Source organism: Pollachius pollachius (genome assembly GCF_949987615.1).
Source record: "Pollachius pollachius genome assembly, chromosome: 10".
NCBI classification, from domain to species: domain Eukaryota; kingdom Metazoa; phylum Chordata; class Actinopteri; order Gadiformes; family Gadidae; genus Pollachius; species Pollachius pollachius.
The window spans coordinates 4,001,913-4,023,730 of record NC_136943.1 but is presented as its reverse complement, the minus strand read 5'-3'; the positions used below and the strand labels follow the sequence as shown (position 1 = coordinate 4,023,730).

At 49.4% G+C, this 21,818-nt stretch overlaps 2 protein-coding genes across 3 annotated transcripts; one reads left to right on the top strand and one right to left on the bottom strand.

Annotated features, from left to right (window-relative positions):
* Window positions 1-173: 173 nt before the first annotated feature.
* Window positions 174-16,275, bottom strand: rnf20 (ring finger protein 20, E3 ubiquitin protein ligase). 2 transcript variants are annotated; one of them, XM_079745400.1, is made up of 22 exons: window positions 16,179-16,275; window positions 15,672-15,846; window positions 15,493-15,561; window positions 15,305-15,403; window positions 15,048-15,201; window positions 14,347-14,532; window positions 13,757-13,872; window positions 13,293-13,439; window positions 12,774-12,848; window positions 12,548-12,667; window positions 11,011-11,190; window positions 9,624-9,759; window positions 9,011-9,132; window positions 8,731-8,905; window positions 7,422-7,701; window positions 5,695-5,812; window positions 4,630-4,779; window positions 4,051-4,263; window positions 3,312-3,437; window positions 2,769-2,909; window positions 1,610-1,714; window positions 174-912 (listed from the first exon to the last, which is right to left on the bottom strand). In XM_079745400.1, exons 2-22 carry the CDS (start codon window positions 15,837-15,839, stop codon window positions 736-738), a joined length of 3,057 nt encoding a protein of 1,018 aa, XP_079601526.1. In that variant the 5' UTR covers window positions 15,840-15,846; window positions 16,179-16,275; the 3' UTR covers window positions 174-735. The 2 variants fall into 2 exon arrangements, with proteins under 2 accessions (XP_079601526.1, XP_079601527.1); XM_079745401.1 differs by having other exon boundaries at window positions 7,422-7,674.
* A 1,556-nt stretch (window positions 16,276-17,831) lies between these two features.
* Window positions 17,832-20,540, top strand: aldob (aldolase b, fructose-bisphosphate). Its single transcript, XM_079745412.1, has 9 exons — window positions 17,832-17,956; window positions 18,406-18,518; window positions 18,617-18,825; window positions 18,941-18,995; window positions 19,151-19,311; window positions 19,431-19,514; window positions 19,639-19,813; window positions 19,947-20,146; window positions 20,353-20,540. The coding sequence occupies exons 2-9, from the start codon at window positions 18,407-18,409 to the stop codon at window positions 20,446-20,448; spliced, it is 1,092 nt and encodes a 363-aa protein (XP_079601538.1). The 5' UTR covers window positions 17,832-17,956; window position 18,406; the 3' UTR covers window positions 20,449-20,540.
* Window positions 20,541-21,818: the final 1,278 nt, after the last annotated feature.

The window sequence follows — 21,818 nt, the reverse complement described above, 5'->3', positions numbered from 1 at the left end:
ATTTCAGGTAAACTGTAAGGTTAAACCATGTGGTGATAGATAACAGCCCTCATAATTCAATTAAATTCAAATTTATTTGTATAGCCCTTAATCACCATTACAGTCTCATAGGGCTTAAAGAATAAGAATACTGAAAGCAAAAATGGGTAAAAGTCAGAAACTGGAGTAAGCAGTAGACAAGAGCCAGCATCCCACAGTTTGGATGGCAGTTTAATAACAAGCAGAGCAGCACTTACATCAATCGCAGACATCCTGACAACACTAAGACCGGAAAAGGCAGTTTTCAAATTATAAAAAAAACTAAAAAACATCCACAGACACAAAATGCAACAACAAATTTTACACATATCAACTACAGTGGGGGCAACGTTTTATTGGTCAATACCCTACTGATCTTCTGTCTGGAACGTTACCACTGCCCTCTCTTTACATGTGGGTGGCACACGCACACACAGGCACACACACGCACAGGCATGCCAATCAGTATCGAACTTATTTATGCGGCCTCCTGACGACATCCCACCAGAAGTGCTCCATTCAGTGGACAGAACCAGAAGAACATCAACAGACCACAATGCAGGTGGGGAACAGTCAACCTTCATTATACTCACATCACACCACCCCTGCACCACCAGCGCACTCACACACACCCCACACCCCTTTCTCTCTCTCTCTCTCACTCACTCACACACACACACACACACCGACGCGCACACACTCGGGCGCGGCGTTCCTCTAGCCGATGTAGATCCGGTGGAAGTCGTTGGCGCCGAAGGCAGCGTTGCACTTGGGGCACTTCCTCTGGCGCGTGTCGTAGCGCGTCTTCACGCACTCGAAGCAGAAGACGTGGAAGCACTTGGTCAGCACGGCGTCCTTCACCCGCGAGTTGCAGCACGGGCACGTGAGCCGCGCCTGGGTGGGGCGGGGGGGGAGAAACACAGGTTGTTAGTGGCCACCGCCCTGGGATCGGAGGGAGGCGGGGTAACCGGGAACCACGCCCAGACCCCGCCCTGTCCTGAATGTGCCACCCATCTGTCACTCATTGTTACGAATCAACCTGAATGTGTTGTAGGTTTGCGAGGTCCCTGAGTCCGCTGTGATTTATGTTTATGACATATTTTGTACGTCCTGGAACTTAATGTACGCACTTATTGTATGTTGTACGTCCTGGCACTTAATGTACGCGCTTATTGTATGCTTTGCGTCCTTGCACTTAAAAATAGTACTTAGAATCATGTTACATCTTATCCTAGCTATCTTTGTTGTATACGGGGAATGGGTTAACCTAGCGGTTGTTAGTGCTTGGCACTTGGTTCTATGAGCAGCCTTACTGCACGGACAGCGATATATCGCTTCTCTTTCTTCTGGCAAATGCACTTATTGCAAGTCGCTTTGGATAAAAGCGTCTATGCTAAAGGCCCTAAATGTAAATGTAATGAGGAAAACAAACAGGCTCTAATTGAATTGCCAATCAATTCCAAGCGGAGAAACTCTTTAGGCCTGTGCTTCCTCCTACTTCAGCCTACTGAATAATGTACAATCCAAGCCGTCTGGTGATCCTGATGTCCAGGGATCATGGAGGACCTCGAGGTGGCGCGCGCACCCTCACCTTGTACTCGTTTATCTCCTCATTCAGGATGTCGTCTCCGTTGCTGATCTTCTCGGCCGGTTTCTTGGCCTTCTCGATCTTCCTCCGGAGCTTGGAGATGTCCTCCTGGAGAGGGAGACGTGTCCGTTAGGAGAGCAAGTGGAAACCAACACCCCAGCTCCATGCCCACCAGAGGTTGGAGATAGAAGCCTTGCAATAGGAACCTCCCCAATATAAAAATGCTGATCCTTTATTTAACCCGGACGGTTCATTGAGATACAGAATGTATTCTTCAGGTAGGTGCTCGCCCGGAGAGTCAGCAGCAGGTCATTACATCAAGGTTACAAACAGACATGAATCATTTGCAAACACCAAGCTGGACAAGTTCCTCAATGTTCCTTGAGTTCCTCAAATTTCCTCAAGTTCCTCAATGTTAATCGAGTTCCTCAAAGTTCCTCAATAATTAACGACTTTGTTCGGTGTTCCAAGTCGATGTGGGCAGAGATATTACCGTATTTCCCGCACTATAACGCGCACCGGATTATAAGGCGCACCTTCAATGAATGACCTATTTTAGAACTTTTTTCATAAATAGGGCGCACCGGATTATAAGGCGCATAGCATAGAAGATACTGTGAGTGTGATACTGTGAGATACTGGGACTGTGAGTAAGCGCAGTAAAATGCTGTGTGCACTGACTACGATAGCCGTAATGCTGCAAGCGGCGTGGCTTTATCGTAGTCGTAGTGAAACATTTTATTATTATTATTAAATTGTTTTTATTGGTTTTTCATACTGAAACATTTTGACAGAGCGCCGTTTACAACCAGTATGGATCAACCAATTAACCAATTGATCCATATATAAGGCGCTCCGGATTATAAGGCGCACTGTCGTTTTTTGAGAAAATTACCAGCTTTTAAGTGCGCCTTATAGTGCGGAAAATACGGTACATATTTTCTTTTTAATATCACTGCTCCAAAACACACAAGAGGCCATGAAGGCATTCTGGGGGTCGATATATGAAACATAAATCAAATATTTCTTTGGATACAAGATATGATATCCAAAGGCTTACGCCGATATATTTCAGAAAGAGGAAAATGTCTGAATACATGTTTGAGGTCCATATCCAGCAGGATTTATGGCACAAATGTTGTGCATGCGCGCGCGTGCGTACCTGTGCACGGCGAGAGTTGAAGGACTCCTTCTCCCGGGAGATGCTGTTCTCCACCACCTCCTCGCGGACCAGGCTGAGCCTCTGCTGCACCTGCTCTAGCTGGGTGCGCACCTCCTCCGACAGCAGCGCCGACTCCTGAGCCTGCACAACGTCAAGATGTCTTTATCACGCCGCAGACTACACCGAGTCACTATCACACCGGTCCGGGGGGATGCAGTCGGGAGGGGCTTTAATATGTGTGTCTTGAGTCTTGAGCGACGCTACGCCACAATCAGAGCCTGATTGTGGCAGCCATTTTGGGTCAAATGATTTGGGGTACAGATAATTGATTGAAGCCAGGTGGATATTTTCTATCCTTAGATCAACATTCAAGCTGAAGGCCTATGGAAAAACAGCCCTTCATTCTGGATGTCGTTCATTGAACTCAAACATATGTGATTGGATGCTTTATCATCATCATCATCACCCGGTGCTTTTCTACACGTTGTTCCCCCCACGAGGTGCATAGCCCCAGGGTAGGGGTCGGAGGTGTGAGCTCCCCACCTTGCGTTTGTTCATGTCCAAGGCCTGTGTCCTCAGGGCCAGCTCCCTCTCTGCAGTACTGATGGTGCCCTGAAGGAGGCGCTCCTTCTCTTCCAGCTTGCGCACCACCTGCAGCTGGGCGTCGACCTGGTGGGGAGAGGAGGCAGCGGATTGGGCGAGCAGGAGTCAGGGAGGGGACAGGAGAGTGGCAGCAGGTACACGGGGAGAGAGCTCAGAGTAAGAGGGGTGACTCGGTACAAAATTATTTGTACTTCCCAGACTTGGTTTTAGTGTTAGAATCTGGGAAGGTGCACATCGCGATAAAAAAAACCTTTGTATAGAGTATTTACGTGACTAAAATGTGTGTTATGATATGGAATCCTCTTCTAATTGATTGCAATTAAAAGATTCATCGAACGAATAGTTTTACAGACCGGTATAAATCTTTTACATGTAGTTTTTCTTGTTTTTTGCGTCTATGAATTGATATTGACTCAGTGTAGTCTGAGTAATGACCTAATCTCCAGGTCTGTTTGATCAATGGACTGTCGACATTCTAGGTCAGCCACTGTGGGTCGTTGAACCTTCGTTTAAGACTGGAGTCTTAGCCATGAATCCAGTCTTACAGCGTCTGACTGTCCGTGTCTGTCTATGTGTGTGTGTGTGTGTGTGTGGTTAAAGGTGTGTGAACGTGTTTTGTGAACATGTGTGAACGCGCGTGTACATGGGTGTTCACAGCCCCGAACCCTAACCAACCCACCTGGGTCTTGAGCGTGAGGAGCTGGTCGGCCAGCTCCTCCTTCTCCTCCTTTAGCAGCTTGTGGATCTGGTTGGACTTGATGCGCTCGCTCATCAGCTTGAAGTTGGCGTCGTCCTTCTCGCGCAGCTGCTGCATCAGACGGATGTTCTGCTCCTGCATGTCCTCGAAGGCCTGGCCCGTCACGTCCATCTCGCTCAGAAGCGCATCCTCCTCCTGCGTGTGTGTGTGTGTGTGTGTGTGTGTGTGTGTGTGTGTGTGTGTGTGTGTGCGTGCGTGCGTATGTGCATGTGTGAAAGCGTGTTTAAATGTGTGAACACGCGTTTAAAAGCGTGCGAACACGTGTGAATGAACGTGTGTGAGCGCGAGTGAGAACGTGTGTCAGCAGGTGTGTGTTGGGAGGTGTATTCAGCGCGTTAAAGGAGAACCAAAACGACACTTGAACCCTTCAGCACCAATCGCTGGTCGTTCCCGTCGTCGTCCAATCGGGACCGGACCATAAAGCCATCGCACCAATCAAACCACACGGAAGGAACGGAGCTTTCTCAAGAACGTCACATGTTAGTAATGACGGCCGCTTGCCTGCTTGGCGATGGAGAGCTTCTTGTTGAGGATGTCGATCTGCTCCTCCACCGAGCGGATCTTCCTCAGGGCCTCCTCGTCGGCCATCTTCTTGCCCTCCCTCCTCTCCCTCTCCTCCAGGTCCCTGAGCCGCTGCCTCAGCTCCTCCACCTGGGGGGGGGGGGGGGGGGAGGAGGAGGAGGAGGAGGAGGCGGAGGGGGAGGGGAGGGAGGAGGAGGGGGGGAGGAGGAGGAGGAGCAGGAGGGGAGAGGAGGAGGAGGAGGGGGGAGGGAGGAGGGGAGAGAGGAGGGGGAGGAGGGGGGGGAGGGAGGAGGACCAGGGGGGGAGAGAGATGGAGGGGAGGAGAAGGAGGAGGAGGAGGCGGCGGGGGGGGGAGAGAGGAGGAGGAGGAGGGGAGGGAGGAGGAGGAGGGGAGAGGAGGAGGAGGAGGAGGGGGGAGGGGAGGAGGGGAGGAGGGGGGGGGGAGGAGGGGGAGGAGGAGGAGGAGGGGAGGGAGGAGGAGGAGGGGAGAGGAGGAGGAGGAGGGGGAGGGGAGGGGGGGAGGAGGGGGAGGGAGGAGGAGGGGGGGGAGGAGGGGGAGGGGAGGAGGAGGAGAGGAGGAGGAGGAGGACGCGGACGAGGACGAGGACGAGGACGAGGACGAGGACGAGGAGGGGGGTCAGATCATCATCACAACAGAACTAGGAGACCCTCTGCTGAGGAAATGTGTGTTGCAAGTCTACGCTAGGACCGACGTGTGGATGACGTGGACCCTCTGGTACAAAGCCTCTAACAGCCTCTGAACCCCGTGAAAGGATGAGTTACAAGACGTGTTCAGATGCAAGATTGACGATTTTAGCAAAGAAGCGAGACCTTCTTAGCTTCAGGGTTGGCGTCTACATGACAGAATGTGTCTCAGAGCACCCTCCAGGCAACACCTTTCGCATATTGCTCCTTTAATGCAAGACTCTAAGAAGACTTAAAATGAGAAGAATTCAAACCGCGATGAGAGCCTCGACAGATGAAACAGTGTAGTTGTTGGGTGTTTGTGGAGGACCGCCGTGGCAGATAGAAGGGGCCCCCTACCTCCGATTTGGCCTTCTTCTCAGCGGCCATGAGCTGCACCTTGTCCCTCTGCTCCTTGGGAGCTGAGCGGTACATGTCCAGCAGCAGCTTCATCTCTCGCTGGGACTCCTGGGCCTTCCTGCAGCCGCAACACATCACCCTCATCACCACCCTCATCACCACCCTCATCACCACATCACCTTCATCAACACAATCACCCTCATCACCACCCTCATCATCACCCTCATCACCACCCTCATCATCACCCTCATCACCACCCTCATCACCCTCATCATCACCCTCATCACCACCCTCATCACCACATCACCATCATCATCACCCTCATCACCACCCTCATCACCACATCACCCTCATCACCACCCTCATCACCACCCTCATCATCACCCTCACCTCATCACCCTCATCACCACCCTCATCACCACATCACCATCATCACCTTCATCAACACAATCACCCTCATCACCACATCACCACATCACCTTCATCAACACATCACCCTCATCACCACATCACCACATCACCTTCATCAACACATCACCCTCATCACCCTCATCACCAACATCACCAACATCATCACCCTCATCAACACAATCACCCTCATCATCAACATCACCCTCATCACCACATCACAACATCACCCTCATCATCAACATCACCCTCATCACCCTCATCATCAACATCACCCTCATCATCAACATCACCAACATCATCACCACATCACCCTCAACATCACATCACCCTCATCACCCTCATCATCACCACATCACCCTCATCATCACCCTCACCTCATCACCCTCATCATCACCCTCACCTCATCACCCTCATCATCACCCTCACCTCATCACCCTCATCATCACCCTCACCATCATCCTCATCATCACCCTCATCATCACCCTCATCATCACCCTCATCATCACCCTCATCATCACCCTCATCACCCTCATCATCACCCTCACCTCATCACCCTCATCATCACCCTCATCATCACCCTCATCATCACCCTCATCCTCCTCATCATCACCCTCATCATCACCCTCATCCTCCTCATCATCACCCTCATCATCAACATCACCCTCATCACCCTCATCACCACCATCACCAACATCACCCTCATCAACATCACCCTCATCACCCTAATCATCAACATCACCCTCATCATCACCCTCATCATCACCCTCATCACCCTCATCATCAACATCACCCTCATCACCCTCATCATCACCCTCATCACCCTCATCATCAACATCACCCTAATCATCAACATCACCTTCATCAACATCACCCTCATCACCCTAATCATCAACATCACCCTCATCACCCTCATCATCAACATCACCCTCATCACCCTCATCATCACCCTCATCATCACCCTCATCATCACCCTCATCACCCTCATCATCAACATCACCCTCATCACCCTCATCATCAACATCACCCTAATCATCAACATCACCCTCATCATCAACATCAGCCTCATCACCCTCATCATCACCCTCATCACCCTCATCACCCTCATCATCACCCTCATCACCCTCATCATCACCCTCATCACCCTCATCACCCTCATCATCACCCTCATCACCCTCATCACCCTCATCACCCTCATCAACACAATCTTCACAATCACCAACACCACCACCACCACCACCACCACCACCTCCACCTCCACCTCCACCTCGACACGTTGTTGTCTGGTTGTCATTGGTAACAGGTAAGGGGGCCCCTACTTGAGCTCGGTGCGGACCGTCCTCAGCTGCTCCACCTCCTTCCTCTTCGGCACGCCGCCCACCGAGGGCCGCTCCCCGCTCGCCTCCTCCGATTGGCTGCTGCCGGGCTTCTCCCGCTCCTCCTTGGCCCCGCCCCGCGTGCTCCTCTCCTTCTCCCTCTCCCTCTCCTCCTTCTTCACGCTCTCCTTCCTGTCCTCCTTCTCCTCCTCCTTCACGTCTCCGTCCGCCCCGGGCTCCGTCTTCACCAGGACACCTGGGGGGCCGCAAGACACACGTCTCCCTTTGAATGGATGGATGGATGAATGAATGAACGAACGAATGAATAAATGAATGAAACAGCCATACTCATACGAACTATGACAAGAGAGGCGGTCAACGTGTTGCGGTGAGAGGTTTCCTAACGTTGATTGTTACGGCTGCGGACCGACGCCCCGCCCTCGTGGGTGAAGTCCTCCGTTTGTCGATGGCCACGCAGGTGACCACGTGTTTTTCCCCGCACGTGACTTGTTTACCATTATGTTAATTTCGATGGGCCTTTCCCCGGACGTGATTGGCTGCTGCGTCGGAAAGCCGAGGATCCGAGGAAGACAAAAGACGGCCGATCTCAACGTTCGCGGCAGCTTGTCTCGGATTTGCAGCTTGCCGTTTAGGTCTTGAAATGCTTTCTTTTGTTACTTGATCGAGGCTCTTGTTAGCTACCTGGGAACTGGGCCTAGGGAAAGTTTGTTAGACATTATCGAAAACCGACACGCGGTTACGCCTTTGTTTAGGAACACTAGGCGCAGGGGTGCTGTTCCACTCGTGTATTTTGGGGAGCTTTTCTTTGGTTATATTCATTTCTCTGATTTGGACAGCACCCAATGGCCCTTTTCCTTTTGTAGTTTGCCTCCTGTTTGTGTTTAATTGATTTCCCCAAGATCCGGGTTGAATAAACTGCTTTAAGTTAACCAAAGACATCTGGTTTTATGTTGCCACCCCTTCCCCTAGCGGGGGACGTAACATTGATCCATTGGACAGAACCCGGGGTCGTGTGTCAGACCCCCTTTGGGACGAGGATGACTAGGCGGGGTGGGACTCACTGCTGTGTATACGCACAACAGATCGGACTAATTCAATGTGTAGACCTTTATTAGGATTTAAGGAGGATTTTGTATGAATAAACTGATGTTCAGATGTTTTACTGGGGTATTGATTATTATTGGCATTAGTGTTGTTTAAAAATCGCAACGCTGTGCGTGCGTGAGCGACAACGCAACACAATGACATGACGTTCGCTACGACGCAGACGCTCGGGGGGGCGGGTCCTCACCGGTGCTGCTGGGCGTGGCCGAGCCGCTGTCGGGCTCCGCCTTGACCGCGGCGGCGGCGTCTCCGCTGGCGGCGGCGGCGGCGGCGGCGGCTGGAGGAGAGACCGTCTCTTCCTTCACATCCATCTCCGTGCTGGACTGGGACGGCAGCACGCCGCTGCCCTTGGCGGCGCGGACCTGTGGCAGGGGGGGGGGGGGGGGGAGGAGCGGTGAGCGTTCCCTGGAGGGGGGGGGCTGAGGGGGGCGAGGCGTTGGGCAGAGGGGGACCCCATCCCTACTCACCAGGGTGAGCTCAGTCTGGGACTCCCTCAGCCTCAGCTTGAACTTCACCACCTCCCCCTTCATCTGCTGGTTGTGGTTCTGCAGGGTGCTGATCAGGTGACGCATCTCCTTGTTGATCGGGCCTGGGGGGGGGGGGGGGAGAGAGAGAGAGAGCAAGAGGAGGGGGGGGAGAGAGGGCAAGAGGAGGGGGGGGAGAAGGTGGGAGGAGGAGAGAGGGCAAGAGGAGGAGACGGTGAAAGGAGGGAGGGGAGGAGGAGACGTGAAATCCGGGTTTGGGTGTGTTCGTGTGTGTGTGTGTGTGTGTGTGTGTGTGTGTGTGTGTGTGTGTGTGTGTGTGTGTGTGTGTGTGTGTGTGTGTGTGTGTGTGTGTCCGTGTGTGTCCGTGTGTGTCCGTGTGTGTCCGTGTGTGTCCGTGTGTGTCCGTGTCCGTGTGTCTTCATGTCCGTGTGTCTTCATGTCCGTGTCCGTTCATGTCCGTGTGTGTTCATGTCCGTGTCCGTTCATGTCCGTGTGTGTTCATGTCCGTGTGTCTTCATGTCCGTGTGTCTTCATGTCCGTGTATGTTCATGTCCGTGTGTGTTCATGTCCGTGTGTCTCCGTGTGGGTGATCTACCTGCTTGCTCATTGGCTGCCAGGGTCTGCTCGAACTCGATGCGCAGCATCTCGTACTCCTTCCTGACCTGGGCCAGCGTGTCCTCCAGCTGGAACACCTCCGTCCGCACCTTCCTTTGCAGCGCCACCTCGTCGTTCTGACACACGTCACATTCCATGACTCGCTGAGGTCCGAAAAGGTCCCAGGGCACTTATCGCAAAGGGTAGCGGTTTCTCCGGTACCCTGGCTGAAACTGCCAAACCAGGCCCATTCAATCTGGCCCCCTAATCATCCTCCTGTATAACCGGCTGACTCATTAATTCCCTCACTCGCGTGGGGAGCGTTCTGGCGCAGACTGGCTGCCGTGCATCCCTCAAGTGGCTGCTACACACTGGTGGTGGTGAGTGAGGTCCCCCCTTCACTGTAAAGTGTTGAGTGTCTAGAAAATCGCAATATCGATTCTATCAATTATAATTATTACATTACATTTGTATAGCCCTTAAAAGGTGACATGTTATTCCACCAGGTGTGAGTGTGATTAGCCGTTACAAGACGTTTTGAATTCTGCCTCTACTGACATCACAAGTGGGCGTGTCCACCTAGATGTGTGACGGATAAACGTTTGCTACGGTCCACTATCTGGTAGACTGATCAATCCAGCGCACATCTAGGTGGAAACGCCCGCTTATGATGTCAGAAGAGGCAGATTTTAAAAAAACGTCTTTTAACGGCTAATCACACTCACACCTGACGGCATAATATGTCTCAAGTGTCACAAGTAATAATCACAAGTACAGTCTCAAAGGGCTCAACAGGCCGTGTGTGTATGAACCCCCCCCCCCGATTGTAGCCCCCCAGAGGGCATGAAAAAACTCCCTTAATTAGCAAGAAGGAAATGTAGAGAAGGAACGCCGAGTGGGGATTCCTCCTGCCAGTTCAATGAGGGTGCCCTCATTGAACTGGCACCCATTACATCAACACCATGTCAGAGACAACGCCGCTCCCTGACACAGTTCTACCCGAGCTGGCCGATTCGTTTACCCAAGACCTCCTCATCTGTGACCTGGTGATAAAGTGACGTGAGCTATCGTACCTCTGCACACGGGACACGTTTTGGGAAATAAGGGTATTGCGGGAGAGGGGTAGTAGCCACCGCTCATCTGATCCAGCTACCGAAGGCTTGTACATGCACACGTTAAATCACTGCACTGCAAATTCAACCCAATGGCGAAGTTATGATCATCGCCTGTAGTTTAGAACTGTGTGGACAATGTGTTGACCAACCAACGTTCAAACAAGCATAGCCGGTCATGCGAGTACACAACCACAGACCCACAGACCCACGCACCCACAGACAGACCCACAGACCCACGCACCCACCCACACCCAGACCCAGACCCAGACCCACCTCCATGTGCTCCAGCTGACGGAGGCGGGCCGTGCGGGTGGTGTTAAGGCGGGTGCGGGTCTCGTCCAGCTGGCTCTTGAGCCCCAGAGACTCGTTGTACAGCACAGAGAACTGGGACTGCAGGCAGCGGTACTCCGCACTGTCCTTTACCACGCCCTCCGCCCGGCTCAGCAGCTCCGCCTACATGGGGGGGTGGAGACGACGACATGAGGGGGGTGTTTCCAAACAGCACACCGCGACTGAACAGCAAATCGTCTGCACTTCCAAGAAAGAAAACCGAGAATTGTTTGCTTAGTTTTGTTGTCCCCTTGTTTTTTTCCAAGCCCGTTAAAAATCCCATATAGACTACATTTCTATAAATACAATTGTCGAAATTACATTTTCGAAATATGAACGATTAAAAAAAAAAAAGTCATGCCATACAAGTGTTTTTAGCGAAATAGATTTGTCTCACTAACATGAGACACTAGGAAAAAGTGTAGCTGATTCGGTTCCGCTTAATTGACGTCAGTTTTTGTACCATATTTTTTTCCCTCCAGAAAAATGTTTTTGTCCCTCCAGAAAAATGCGGCGTTTTTTTGTGACTGTTGCGGCCAAAAATCCTTGATTATGCGGTACGTTTTCTTAAAAATTGCGATGAAATATGCGGCATATTTATGCAATTTTATGTGATGAAACTGCAGGAACTTGCAAAAAAATGCAGCTTTTCGATGACGTTCACGTCGCGTAATTACATCACTTCATAACGTTCCCATGGCAACAGGGGGAAATGGCTGCTGTTGTGTGAAGTAAACGCAACATTTTTCAACTTTCTGCTAAGGTATATGTGACTGTTTTGCAAAGAAATTGCGGGGATTATGAAATTATGCACGCCCCGCATATTTTGCATGGAAATCTGAAATTTATGCGGTGAAAGTGCGGCATATTTGAAAAAATGCGGCCCCCGCATGAATATGCAGACTTTGGCTGATTATGCGAATTATGCGATCATATAATCACGTTTTTCTGGAGGGACTGATATGAAATCAGGGCTTTTCACATTTCCATCATGCAGGGTCTGAACAGCCGTGTTTATGCAACCAGAATGATCGCCACTAGAGGATGCTATGCCCCAGCACAACTCCCATGTGTAGTAGGCTCTTATGAATGAAATTCTTTTCTATGCAAGTTGGCTTTCCAATCAGTTCAAGTACATGCACGCCGATGATGTTATACAAATGTTTAAGTTAAAAGATGAAAAGACAGATGTATTGCATTCATGCTGTTGCATATAAGACATGTGGTTAATGGTATTACAATACTATTTGCTTAAAGAGTAGTCTATTCATTCCGAATGCATGTATTTAAAAGTATACGTGAATTAAACCTCAAAAGAATCGTACACTTATCAAACCAAACCGCACAGAACCGCTCCAAAAGAAAACTTACGCTTGTCTATGGCACCGGAGCCAACGTATCAAGTGCGATCCCTGCTTCTAGGAGAGACGTACACCCCTAATCATCGGTCTATAACGCAAGTGTTGTGGGCCCGCTGTACCTTCATGTTGTTGTTCTCGTGGTTGACGCTGGCCAGGTCCTGCTCCAGCTTTTGCAGCTCACTGTTGCGGTTATCGGCCAGCTCCCGGTTCTCCTCCAACTCGCTGTTCATCTCCTCGAACTGGAGGGAGAAACGAGGGGCGGTCAGGGCCAACGCTGCTCACAGATCAGGGAGCGTTGTGTGCTCCGGATTAACATCGATCCCGGGACAACAACGGTTACGGTACCTTTCTCTTGTTGATGGTGATGGTCCCACACACACTGCTGGCCTCGCCGCAGACCTTGTAGCCTTTACTGTTCACCTGCAACACAATTAAGCACCAATTAAAAAGGGACAATCTACAAAAATAATCATTAACCTTTAGGAGTGATGCATCGTACCAGGTTTTAGCAAATTGCTATTTTCCACCTGTAGGTTATTTACATTTAGGGAATTAGGCAGACACCTTTATCAAAAGCGACCTACAATAAGTACATTTGTCAGAAGAAGTGAACCAATATATCGCTGTCGGTACAGTAAGGATGTTCCTAGAACCAAGTGCCAATCACTAACAATCAGTAGATTGACCCATACCCCTTACACAATAAAGATGGCTAGGATAAGATGTTACACAACTAAGTACTATAACTAAATAGAACATACAATACGTATGCAGAACCTAGGTGACCGCCAGTTGGTTCAGTAAGACCTGCGACGACGACAACAGAAAGGATCCACGCTGGAAGACAGATGGCACCGGACTCACCCGCTCCAGGATCTCGCTGAGCCGGGCGTTCAGCCGGTTCTCCCGGCGGCGGATCTTCTCCATGTCCCACTGGAGCTCCTCGATGAGGCCCTGCAGCTCGCTGACCCGGGTGTCCGCCTTGGCGGCCGCACGGCCCAGAGACCGAGACTGGAGGGAGGGGGGGGGGGGGGGGGGGGCCAGAGGGTAAGGAGGGGGAACCAAGGGGGCATCTAAACGCTGTCTGGAATAGATTGCCGAGTTGCTGGCAGTGGCTCTATGAAGGTGCATGTATGCATGCATGTATGGATGTGTGTATGCATGTATGTATGTATGCGTGTATGCATGTATGCATGCGTGCGTGCGTGCGTGCGTGCGTGCGTGCGTGCATGTATATATGTATGTATGCATGCATGTATGTATGTCTGTGTGTATGTATGTATGTATGTGCTATTGCCAAAGTCCTAGGGGGAGCTGGTGCTCTTTACCTCTGTGGTCATTTGACTGTGTTTCTGTGTGAGATCTTCGGACAGTTGACGTAGTCTGTCGTTCTCGTTGGTCAGTAGGGTGTTGAGCTGGGAGGCCACCTGCCATAGAGAGCCCTCTGGAAAGAGACGGGTCTTTTACGAGGCCTGCAAACACCTCAGGGCATAACGTCCATGATCATATCCACGAGCAGCATCAATGGCACTCTCCTCCATACGTTTTGAGTGCATCCTCCAACACTCATGGAAGGGCGTACAATGTTGATACATGTACACACACATTTCGTCTATACATGAGGGCTTCTGCTACGCTTTTATTCCAAACAACTTACAGCTGTTCACACACACATTCACACACCGACAGCAGAGTCAACCATGCAATGCGACAGCCAGCTCGTCGGGAGCACTTAGGGTTTAGGTGTCTTGCTCGGGGGCAGCTAGGAAGACCCGGGGACTGAACTAACAAACCTTCCGGATACGAGTCAACCGACTCTACCCCCCCGAGCTAGGCCAACATACAGATACACACACACTTCCAACCGGTCCATCCGGGTTCAACTCTGGTTCAACCCGCGCCCTGCCCTTCGTCTTACCGGCGCCCGAGTCGGGCTCCACCTTGAGGCGCTCCACGGTGCTCTTCAGCCCCTCGTAGAGCTCCACCACGCGGGTCACCTGCTTCTGGCTGGAGTCCAGCCTCTCCTGCAGCTCCGCCTCCATCTCCTCCGTGCTGCTGCTGGCCAGCGTGGCCAGGAAGGAGGTGGCCGTCTCCCCCTGGTGGCCTTTGGTCCCAGCGGTGGAGCAGAGGTGCACAGACAGTGTGACATGGCAGGTACATGACTCTTTTTACACCAAATGTCCATGGCCTATTTAAATTTACATGTGGGGTATTTAGCTTGTGCACCTTGCCATGACACATGGCTGACGCTTTTACTCAAAGGGGCCGACAATAAGTACATTAGTCACAAGAAAGAGAAATAATATATCGCTGTCGATAGAGAAAGGATGTTCAGCCAAGCACTAACAATTGTTAGGTTAACCAAAATGTGGTTGTAAGCCCTGATTACAACCACGTTCCTTCTTCGACAAAACAGTGGGTTTGGAAGAAGATTTTCCACCACTCCTACAGCTACATACTTTCGAAGCGCTTTCTACCCACAACGACTCGCTGAACAGTAAAACATCATTGCTCACATGGTCAACTGATACAGGTGAGCATAGTGAACCCAAGACGGCCACACGTTTCATCGCAAAACGGCCCTGGCTTTTAGTTCCTGGTTCATGCGTCTCTCTGTACCTCTGTCCTTGGGCCTCTCCTGATTCGAGTCTCCATCCGGCTCCGGCGTTCCCGGCTTCAGCCTCGGCCCCTGTCCCTCGGCGGCGGGGGATTTCTCGGGCTCCTTGTCGGATTGGTCGCAGCGCCTCACAGTCAGTTTCACGTTCTCGTCAAACTGAAATCAGGAGATAAAAGAGGGCGGGACCGTCACGTTCTGCCGTTTGATTGGCTGGCTTTGGGTTGGCCGACTTGCTTGAAGGTGTGTTGCTTTGGTTCACCTGGTTCCAGTATCTGTTGAGGATGAGTAGACTGGCGTCGTCTGTGGCCTGCCGAGTCTCCAGCCGTTCAACACGGTCTCGCAGCTCATCCTCAATCACCTACACCAAACAAGTTCCAGATAAGGACTTTTTTCTCATTTTAAATGCTACTGTTGTACTCAGAAATGTGAAGATAAGCTTTTGTTTACCTGTCTTTGATCAAGGGCTTCTCCCAGCTTGCGGTTTTTAACTTGCAGAGCTTTGATGTCTTGCTCCTCCTGAGAAGAGACGTTTCAAACATGACATGAAAAGTAGAGATTGGGGGGGGGGGGGGGGTCACACAGGGTGAAATGGGGCAGATCCTAACTTCGATCGTGATTCCTCTCACCGTGTTGGCGTTGAGTCCAAGTTTGATGACAGTTTCCACAGCCGTGCTCCCCCCAGCAGCCGCGCTGAGCCCGGGACCCGCGTCCTCTCCTCCGTCCCGCTCCCTCCGCTTCTCGGGAGGCCCCGAGGAAGGACCGCCGGCCTCAGAAGGACGCTTCTGGCCCGACATCCTAACGCTGCTCGGACAGAATACATGGACAGGTTGCTCAGAGACAAAAGCAGTAATACTTACCCATAAGACATCATTTTTGTAATGCATTATTTTAGTGGTCGTCTCGGAGCATGATTTAAATAAGAGTATGCAAACACGATAGGGGGGTATTGAGGTGATCAACAGTTATTCTTCTATGGTTTTACATTATTCATCCTGCAGAGAATTAGCTCGTAGCTAGAGGAAGCTAGTGTTTTCAATTCTTCCGGGTACTACTGTGAAAAAACCCACAAACTTCCCCGGATAGTTGATCTGATTAAACGTCTTAGTGGATCAAATATCATCATTTGCTCTTACCGTTTTGCACTAAATGTTTGATTTACTGAATCTATTGAGTGATGATTTTGAGTGTGGTGTTTATGTTGCGGCTTTTTTGGGGGACAGTTTCCGGAAGCGGAAGTGTCTTTCTGATTTTTACGAGTTCATATTACAACTATCATGTGTAATACCGCCCCCTACAGGAAAGGAAGGCAGAGTGCATTCATAAACATGAGCTGTGAACCAAAGACAAGGCTGTAGATACAACGATACCATCTATCATTCCACTCGTTAAACCGGTTTTCATCAAATAGCTGCAAAGGGCCTTGTTGCCGCAGATATCATGGAACTGTAAACCCAGTGTCCAGCCAGTACAAATGGGAAGGAAGGACTATGCTTTATGATCCAGTAAGGGTTTATTGTAATTGAGAAATATGTGAATCACATTATAAACCATTATGTGCACATTGGTAGCAATCAGAAGCCTAGGCTCTGTAATGCAACCCAGAAAATATCTCATAAAGACTTAAGAATGAATCCGTTTTCCATGGAGGTTTGTGCAGGAAGTTTGATGGCAAGGCGGAACTCCTGAGCTAGAAGAACATTACTCATGGGGTCCAGGGTCCATGTTGATCAAAGGTTGGCTCATTCATGTGCTCCCGTCCTCTGTCCTACCTCATCGCTGGGTGTATGTTACGCAGGAGTCAGCAAATGACTGCTGGGGCTATGAGTAAAGTCCCTGGAAGTTCTTTGAACCAGATCAATGATCTGATCAATACTGTTTATGAACGTCATGTTGAAGTCTTTTGACGTATGGTTGGACAAGAGAAGAGTGCATAAACAAAACAAAATAATAATTGCTCACTTCTTTGTAGAAATAAACAAGCCAAGTGCTACATCTGCAGAAGAGTGTTTCCAATCATGTACCTTCCTGATCTATAGGGTCTTGACACGTATGTGAATGAAAATACAATATTATTTAATCTAATGTGTCCGAATGCATGCAGGAGTCTTGTGTTGGGTTGTATTTTATTATTAGGTCTTGCGTACTATGTCTATATACTCTGTTTAAAGGTATCTAAAGGCACCCTATTGTCAGTGAGAATGAATTTCCTTTTTGAGAACAATAAACTACTATCTTGATTCTAAATGCATGCAATACAATACAATGATAGTATTCATCATGTTGTGTTGTGTTAACAGGCCTTATCTTCAATGGTGGACCTCTGAACTAAAGGGTTACATAAAATGTTGTCCCAGCTAAAATATTCTGAAATGTGCATTTAATCTTCATTTACAACCGATGCATATTATTCTCCTTTTGAGAAATGTAACTTAAATGGATAACTCAAGTAGAGGAAGAAGAAAAAACTGAAACAAAAAACAAAGCAACCGGATTTGCAGCATTGCAAGGCGACTGCCGAACACGTCCCGACTACATGATGCAATCCATCCGACAAGGTGATCCTGATGTTCCGCTAATATGTTCTAAGCTTTTACAGCCAGTACACTTTCAGGCCATGTTCTTAGGGGTTGAAATCATCCAGTCAGGTTGTGATTAGTCAAAGTCCAACAATGATCATTAATACGTGGATCACGCCCAGTCTATGCGTTTGGACCAATTGCATGATCGATGCCGCTGCACGCCTCTGATGCACGCCTCTGCCACATGTTGCGCCTCCTCCTCCACTCCGCAGTCAATAAAGCCCGCTCTGTGGCCACTGCTTGTCCTACCCGATCACTGCTCGTCCGTTGTGTGGCTGCGGAAGCCTTCTGTTCGTCTGTTTATCTTCTAGTGTGATATCAACTACTGCCAAGTAAGATTACTGCAAAACCTTCTCATGTTTGGTAAAAGTTACTTGAATGGTGAAGTTAACCTGCATGTGTTCAACTTATAGTGCACTTATGGATCTGTATTCGTATTTTTTTTTTTTTACTTATCCTTTCGCGATGCAATTATTCTGTTCATTGGTTTGACGACGTATGCAGTAATGGTTGTGAATCTATATATCATCCATCGCCTCTTACGCTGAACTTTAACCGGCAGTTTTTGCACTTATGCAACTAAAAGTTTTGCATAGGTGGAAAGGTTAATTGTAGCCACTCTCTTGCATGTACACACATTAACAAGTAATCCTACCCGTGGTATTTTCATTTTGGTTTTTATTCAGAAGTAAATGCGACTCCATAAAGCCAATGTGGCCCTAACGACATTTTGCTGCCTGACGTAACACCTGATTGGCTCCCATTTTCATTGTTTTCTTAGTATGACTCATCAATTCCCGGCCCTGTCTCCGGAGCAGAAGAAGGAGCTCTCTGACATTGCTCAGAGGATGGTGGCCCCTGGAAAGGGAATTCTGGCTGCAGATGAATCCACAGGTAAAAAGGATGCAATGCCTGGAATTGGACATAATTTTGCCTTCTGTGTGTATTCAAAAGTTACCTTGATAATAATCGTTCTACGTTTTCCTGCAAAGGCACCATGGGAAATCGCCTGAAGAAGATCAACGTAGAGAACAGTGAGGAGAACCGTCGCTACTTCCGCGACCTGCTCTTCTCCGTCGACACCCTCGCCAGCAGCATCGGGGGAGTCATCTGCTTCCACGAGACCCTGTACCAGAAGGCTGACAACGGCAAGCTCTTCCCCCAAGTCATCAAGGACAAGGGAATTGTTGTAGGCATTAAGGTAAACAAGGGGGCCACAAGCCCACTTCTCAAGCCAGTCCTAAAAGGATTCGCACCTCAAACTAATTTGTCACTTTGACCCCGGGAGTTACTGATTAATTTATTTCTTGTATCAGGTAGATAAAGGCACCGCTGGCCTGAACGGAACCGACGGTGAAACCACCACACAGGGTACTTACTTGGAGCTCATCTCTTCTGTATTTGGAGGGAACATTATTCACGTTTCTGTAATTGTCAACATGGCCCGTCACTAAAGGGTGAATTCCTGATCGTAACATATTAAATGCATCAACAAGGTGTCTAAAAACGTGTGTGTTTCCCTGCAGGTCTGGACGGCCTTTCAGAACGTTGTGCTCAGTACAAGAAGGACGGCTGTGACTTTGCCAAGTGGAGGTCGGTGCTCAAGATCTCAGACGGCTGCCCCTCCGCTCTGGCCATCGCAGAAAATGCCAACGTGCTGGCCAGGTATGCCAGCATCTGCCAACAGGTGTGTGATTAGGATTCATCCTGCATCCATGCACATTCAGTGAAGTACATCAGAGTGATTTACTTCATGAGGACTCCATGAGTGCCGGTCGGTTACAGTAACACGACTCGCTCCACCAGAACGGCTTGGTGCCCATCGTGGAGCCAGAGATCCTTCCTGACGGAGACCACGACCTGAAGCGCTGCCAGTACGTCACAGAGAAGGTCAGTAGAACACCCTAACTAAAACAATCCTTAACACTAAATGCTATGCTCTCAAACAACATTGAATCAGTGGATTGATTTTCTGGCGTCTACATTTCCAACTGAACCGATGCCTGTTCCCCAGGTGTTGGCGGCTGTTTACAAGGCCCTGTCCGACCACCATGTGTACCTGGAGGGCACCCTCCTGAAGCCCAACATGGTCACCGCTGGACACTCCTGCACCCAGAAGTTCACCCCTGAGGAGGTTGGCATGGCAACGGTGACCGCTCTGAGGAGAACCGTCCCGTCCGCGGTACCCGGTAAGGCTTTCTTTTAAAAAAATGCTTTTTGTGGGACGCCCATACGCGGTGTGGCACTACCAACCGAGGAGGCTGCGGAAGTCATGGCAAGGTGCACACTAGGTTAACCCAAGCGTGCCCCGGTTCCTCCCAGGCGTCTGCTTCCTGTCTGGAGGCCAGAGCGAGGAGGAAGCTTCCCTCAACCTGAACGCCGTCAACCAGGTGCCCCTCCACCGCCCCTGGAAGCTGACCTTCTCCTTCGGTCGTGCACTCCAGGCCTCTGCACTCGCAGCCTGGCAGGGCAAGACCGCCAACAAGGCCGCTTCCCAGCAAGCCTTCAGCACAAGGGCCAAGGTGAGCCGATGGGAGGGGTGGGGCATCATAATAATAATATGATGTATTCGAAGATCGTTGAGATACCGAGGCTTATCTGGCTATTAAGTAACACATGGCTGATTTGTGATCATATTAAACTTTGTCCGGATCCTTTCCCCTGAAGTTGCCCAACGTGCGGGGCTGATTATTAACAGCCTCTCGACTTTGGCCCTTGTGTTCCTCAGATCAATGGCCTGGCCGCCAAGGGAGAATACAAGCCGACCGGCTCGTCCGACCAGTCCGCCACGCAGTCTCTGTACACAGCAAGCTACGTTTATTAAACGCAATATTTAAAAATAAGAACAAAAAGATGGACCAAAGTTGTTTGTACTTCCTGTCCTGCAAACTCCTGAATAAATGTGACCAACTTTGAACTAAATGCTTGTATTGGGTTTTTGTGAAGTTGCATTGAAGATGTTTGCAATTTGAATAGGTTAAGTGTTCCTTGTTCTGTAAAACGGTCGTTGTCCTTCATAAGGATGTAGGGGGATTCCTTAGATCTCGCTGAAGAGAAGTTCCTGGTAAATCTCCTTTTCCTGAAAGTGGGAGGAAAAGCCTCAAGATTATCCAGAGATTCTGCTCTCGAGCCTGGTCCACTGCTGACCTAGAACAGGTGTCCTGCTGCGGCAGAGACGCAGTGGTAATGTTATCAGATCCATGTTGGAAAACACCTTCACCGATGTATATTGTGCAGTAGCGACATCATAGCCTGGGATTTCTTTCTATTCTTCTGGATTAGTTTACCAGAGGGGTAGCTCCCAGCTTGAGCGGCTCTGCCACCATGGCAGTATCCTGCATCTGGACGGCGATGTGCATTTCTGTGGTGCCATTGTAGTCTTGCTCGTCCATGTTAATGCCAGCTTGCCCCCACACGTTAAGCCTCTGGTAGTCCCCCTTTCGTACCCTTTTTGTTGTTACAACCACACAACAAAAAGCATTGTTCCCGCGATGTCTACTTCCTCACTTTTGGTTTTCAGCCAACTGAGTTTCAACATTTTGCCTACCGACCTCAGAAACTCCCTGCTTCTGGTCTTCGCCTCAAATCTAGTTGTGTGGTCCTCTCTTTGGAGTCATCCGTCGGGCTTTATTGTGAGGGCTTCTCTGTGAAATGAAATGAGAATAAACGTGTTTCTGTGCGCTGCTCGCTGACGTCATTCCTCACCTTACATAATATACACTTACTTTTCAACTTACACATTTGGAAAATTGTCGCATTAAAGCTGATTTCGAAAGTAATTGAAACGCCTTTCTGCCTTGCATTTTTTTTTTATTATAATTAAAAAATAAGAGACACAAATACATCGACGGATTAACCAGAGGAAAATAATGGTCGGTTTTATCCACAAAAAATCGACTGAATCGACAAAAGTAGTATTTAATTGCAAACATGATCGATTAGTAATATAGGATTTATTGTTTTTAACACGGCATGTTATTAAATGAGAATTATTACCACTCTGTCTCAGTGGCGGATTCAGAACGTAATTTATGGGTGGGCCTAGGAAAATCTGGATGGGCCTTGGTTTTTTCAAAGATTAAACAAACATATATATATATATATATATAATCATAAAGTGTAGAGAACGTGCAGATCGGTAGTACATTTTAATATGCCTTTTACTCATGTCAGAATATCACATAATAAAAACAC

Bases quoted from the DNA above. Each gene is read 5' to 3' on its own strand.
- rnf20 (XM_079745400.1), bottom strand. From the start codon at position 15,839: ATGTCGGGCCAGAAGCGTCCTTCTGAGGCCGGCGGTCCTTCCTCGGGG. The intron at 9,133-9,623 runs GTAGATCACCCA...CCCCCCCCCCAG, and splicing joins GGCAGCCAATGAGCAAGCAG to GCCCGATCAACAAGGAGATG. The intron at 4,264-4,629 runs GCAAGCGGCCGT...ACACACACGCAG, and splicing joins AGCTCTCCATCGCCAAGCAG to GAGGAGGATGCGCTTCTGAG.
- aldob (XM_079745412.1), top strand. From the start codon at position 18,407: ATGACTCATCAATTCCCGGCCCTGTCTCCGGAGCAGAAGAAGGAGCTC. The intron at 18,996-19,150 runs GTACTTACTTGG...GTTTCCCTGCAG, and splicing joins CGGTGAAACCACCACACAGG to GTCTGGACGGCCTTTCAGAA. The intron at 19,312-19,430 runs GTGTGTGATTAG...TCGCTCCACCAG, and splicing joins ATGCCAGCATCTGCCAACAG to AACGGCTTGGTGCCCATCGT.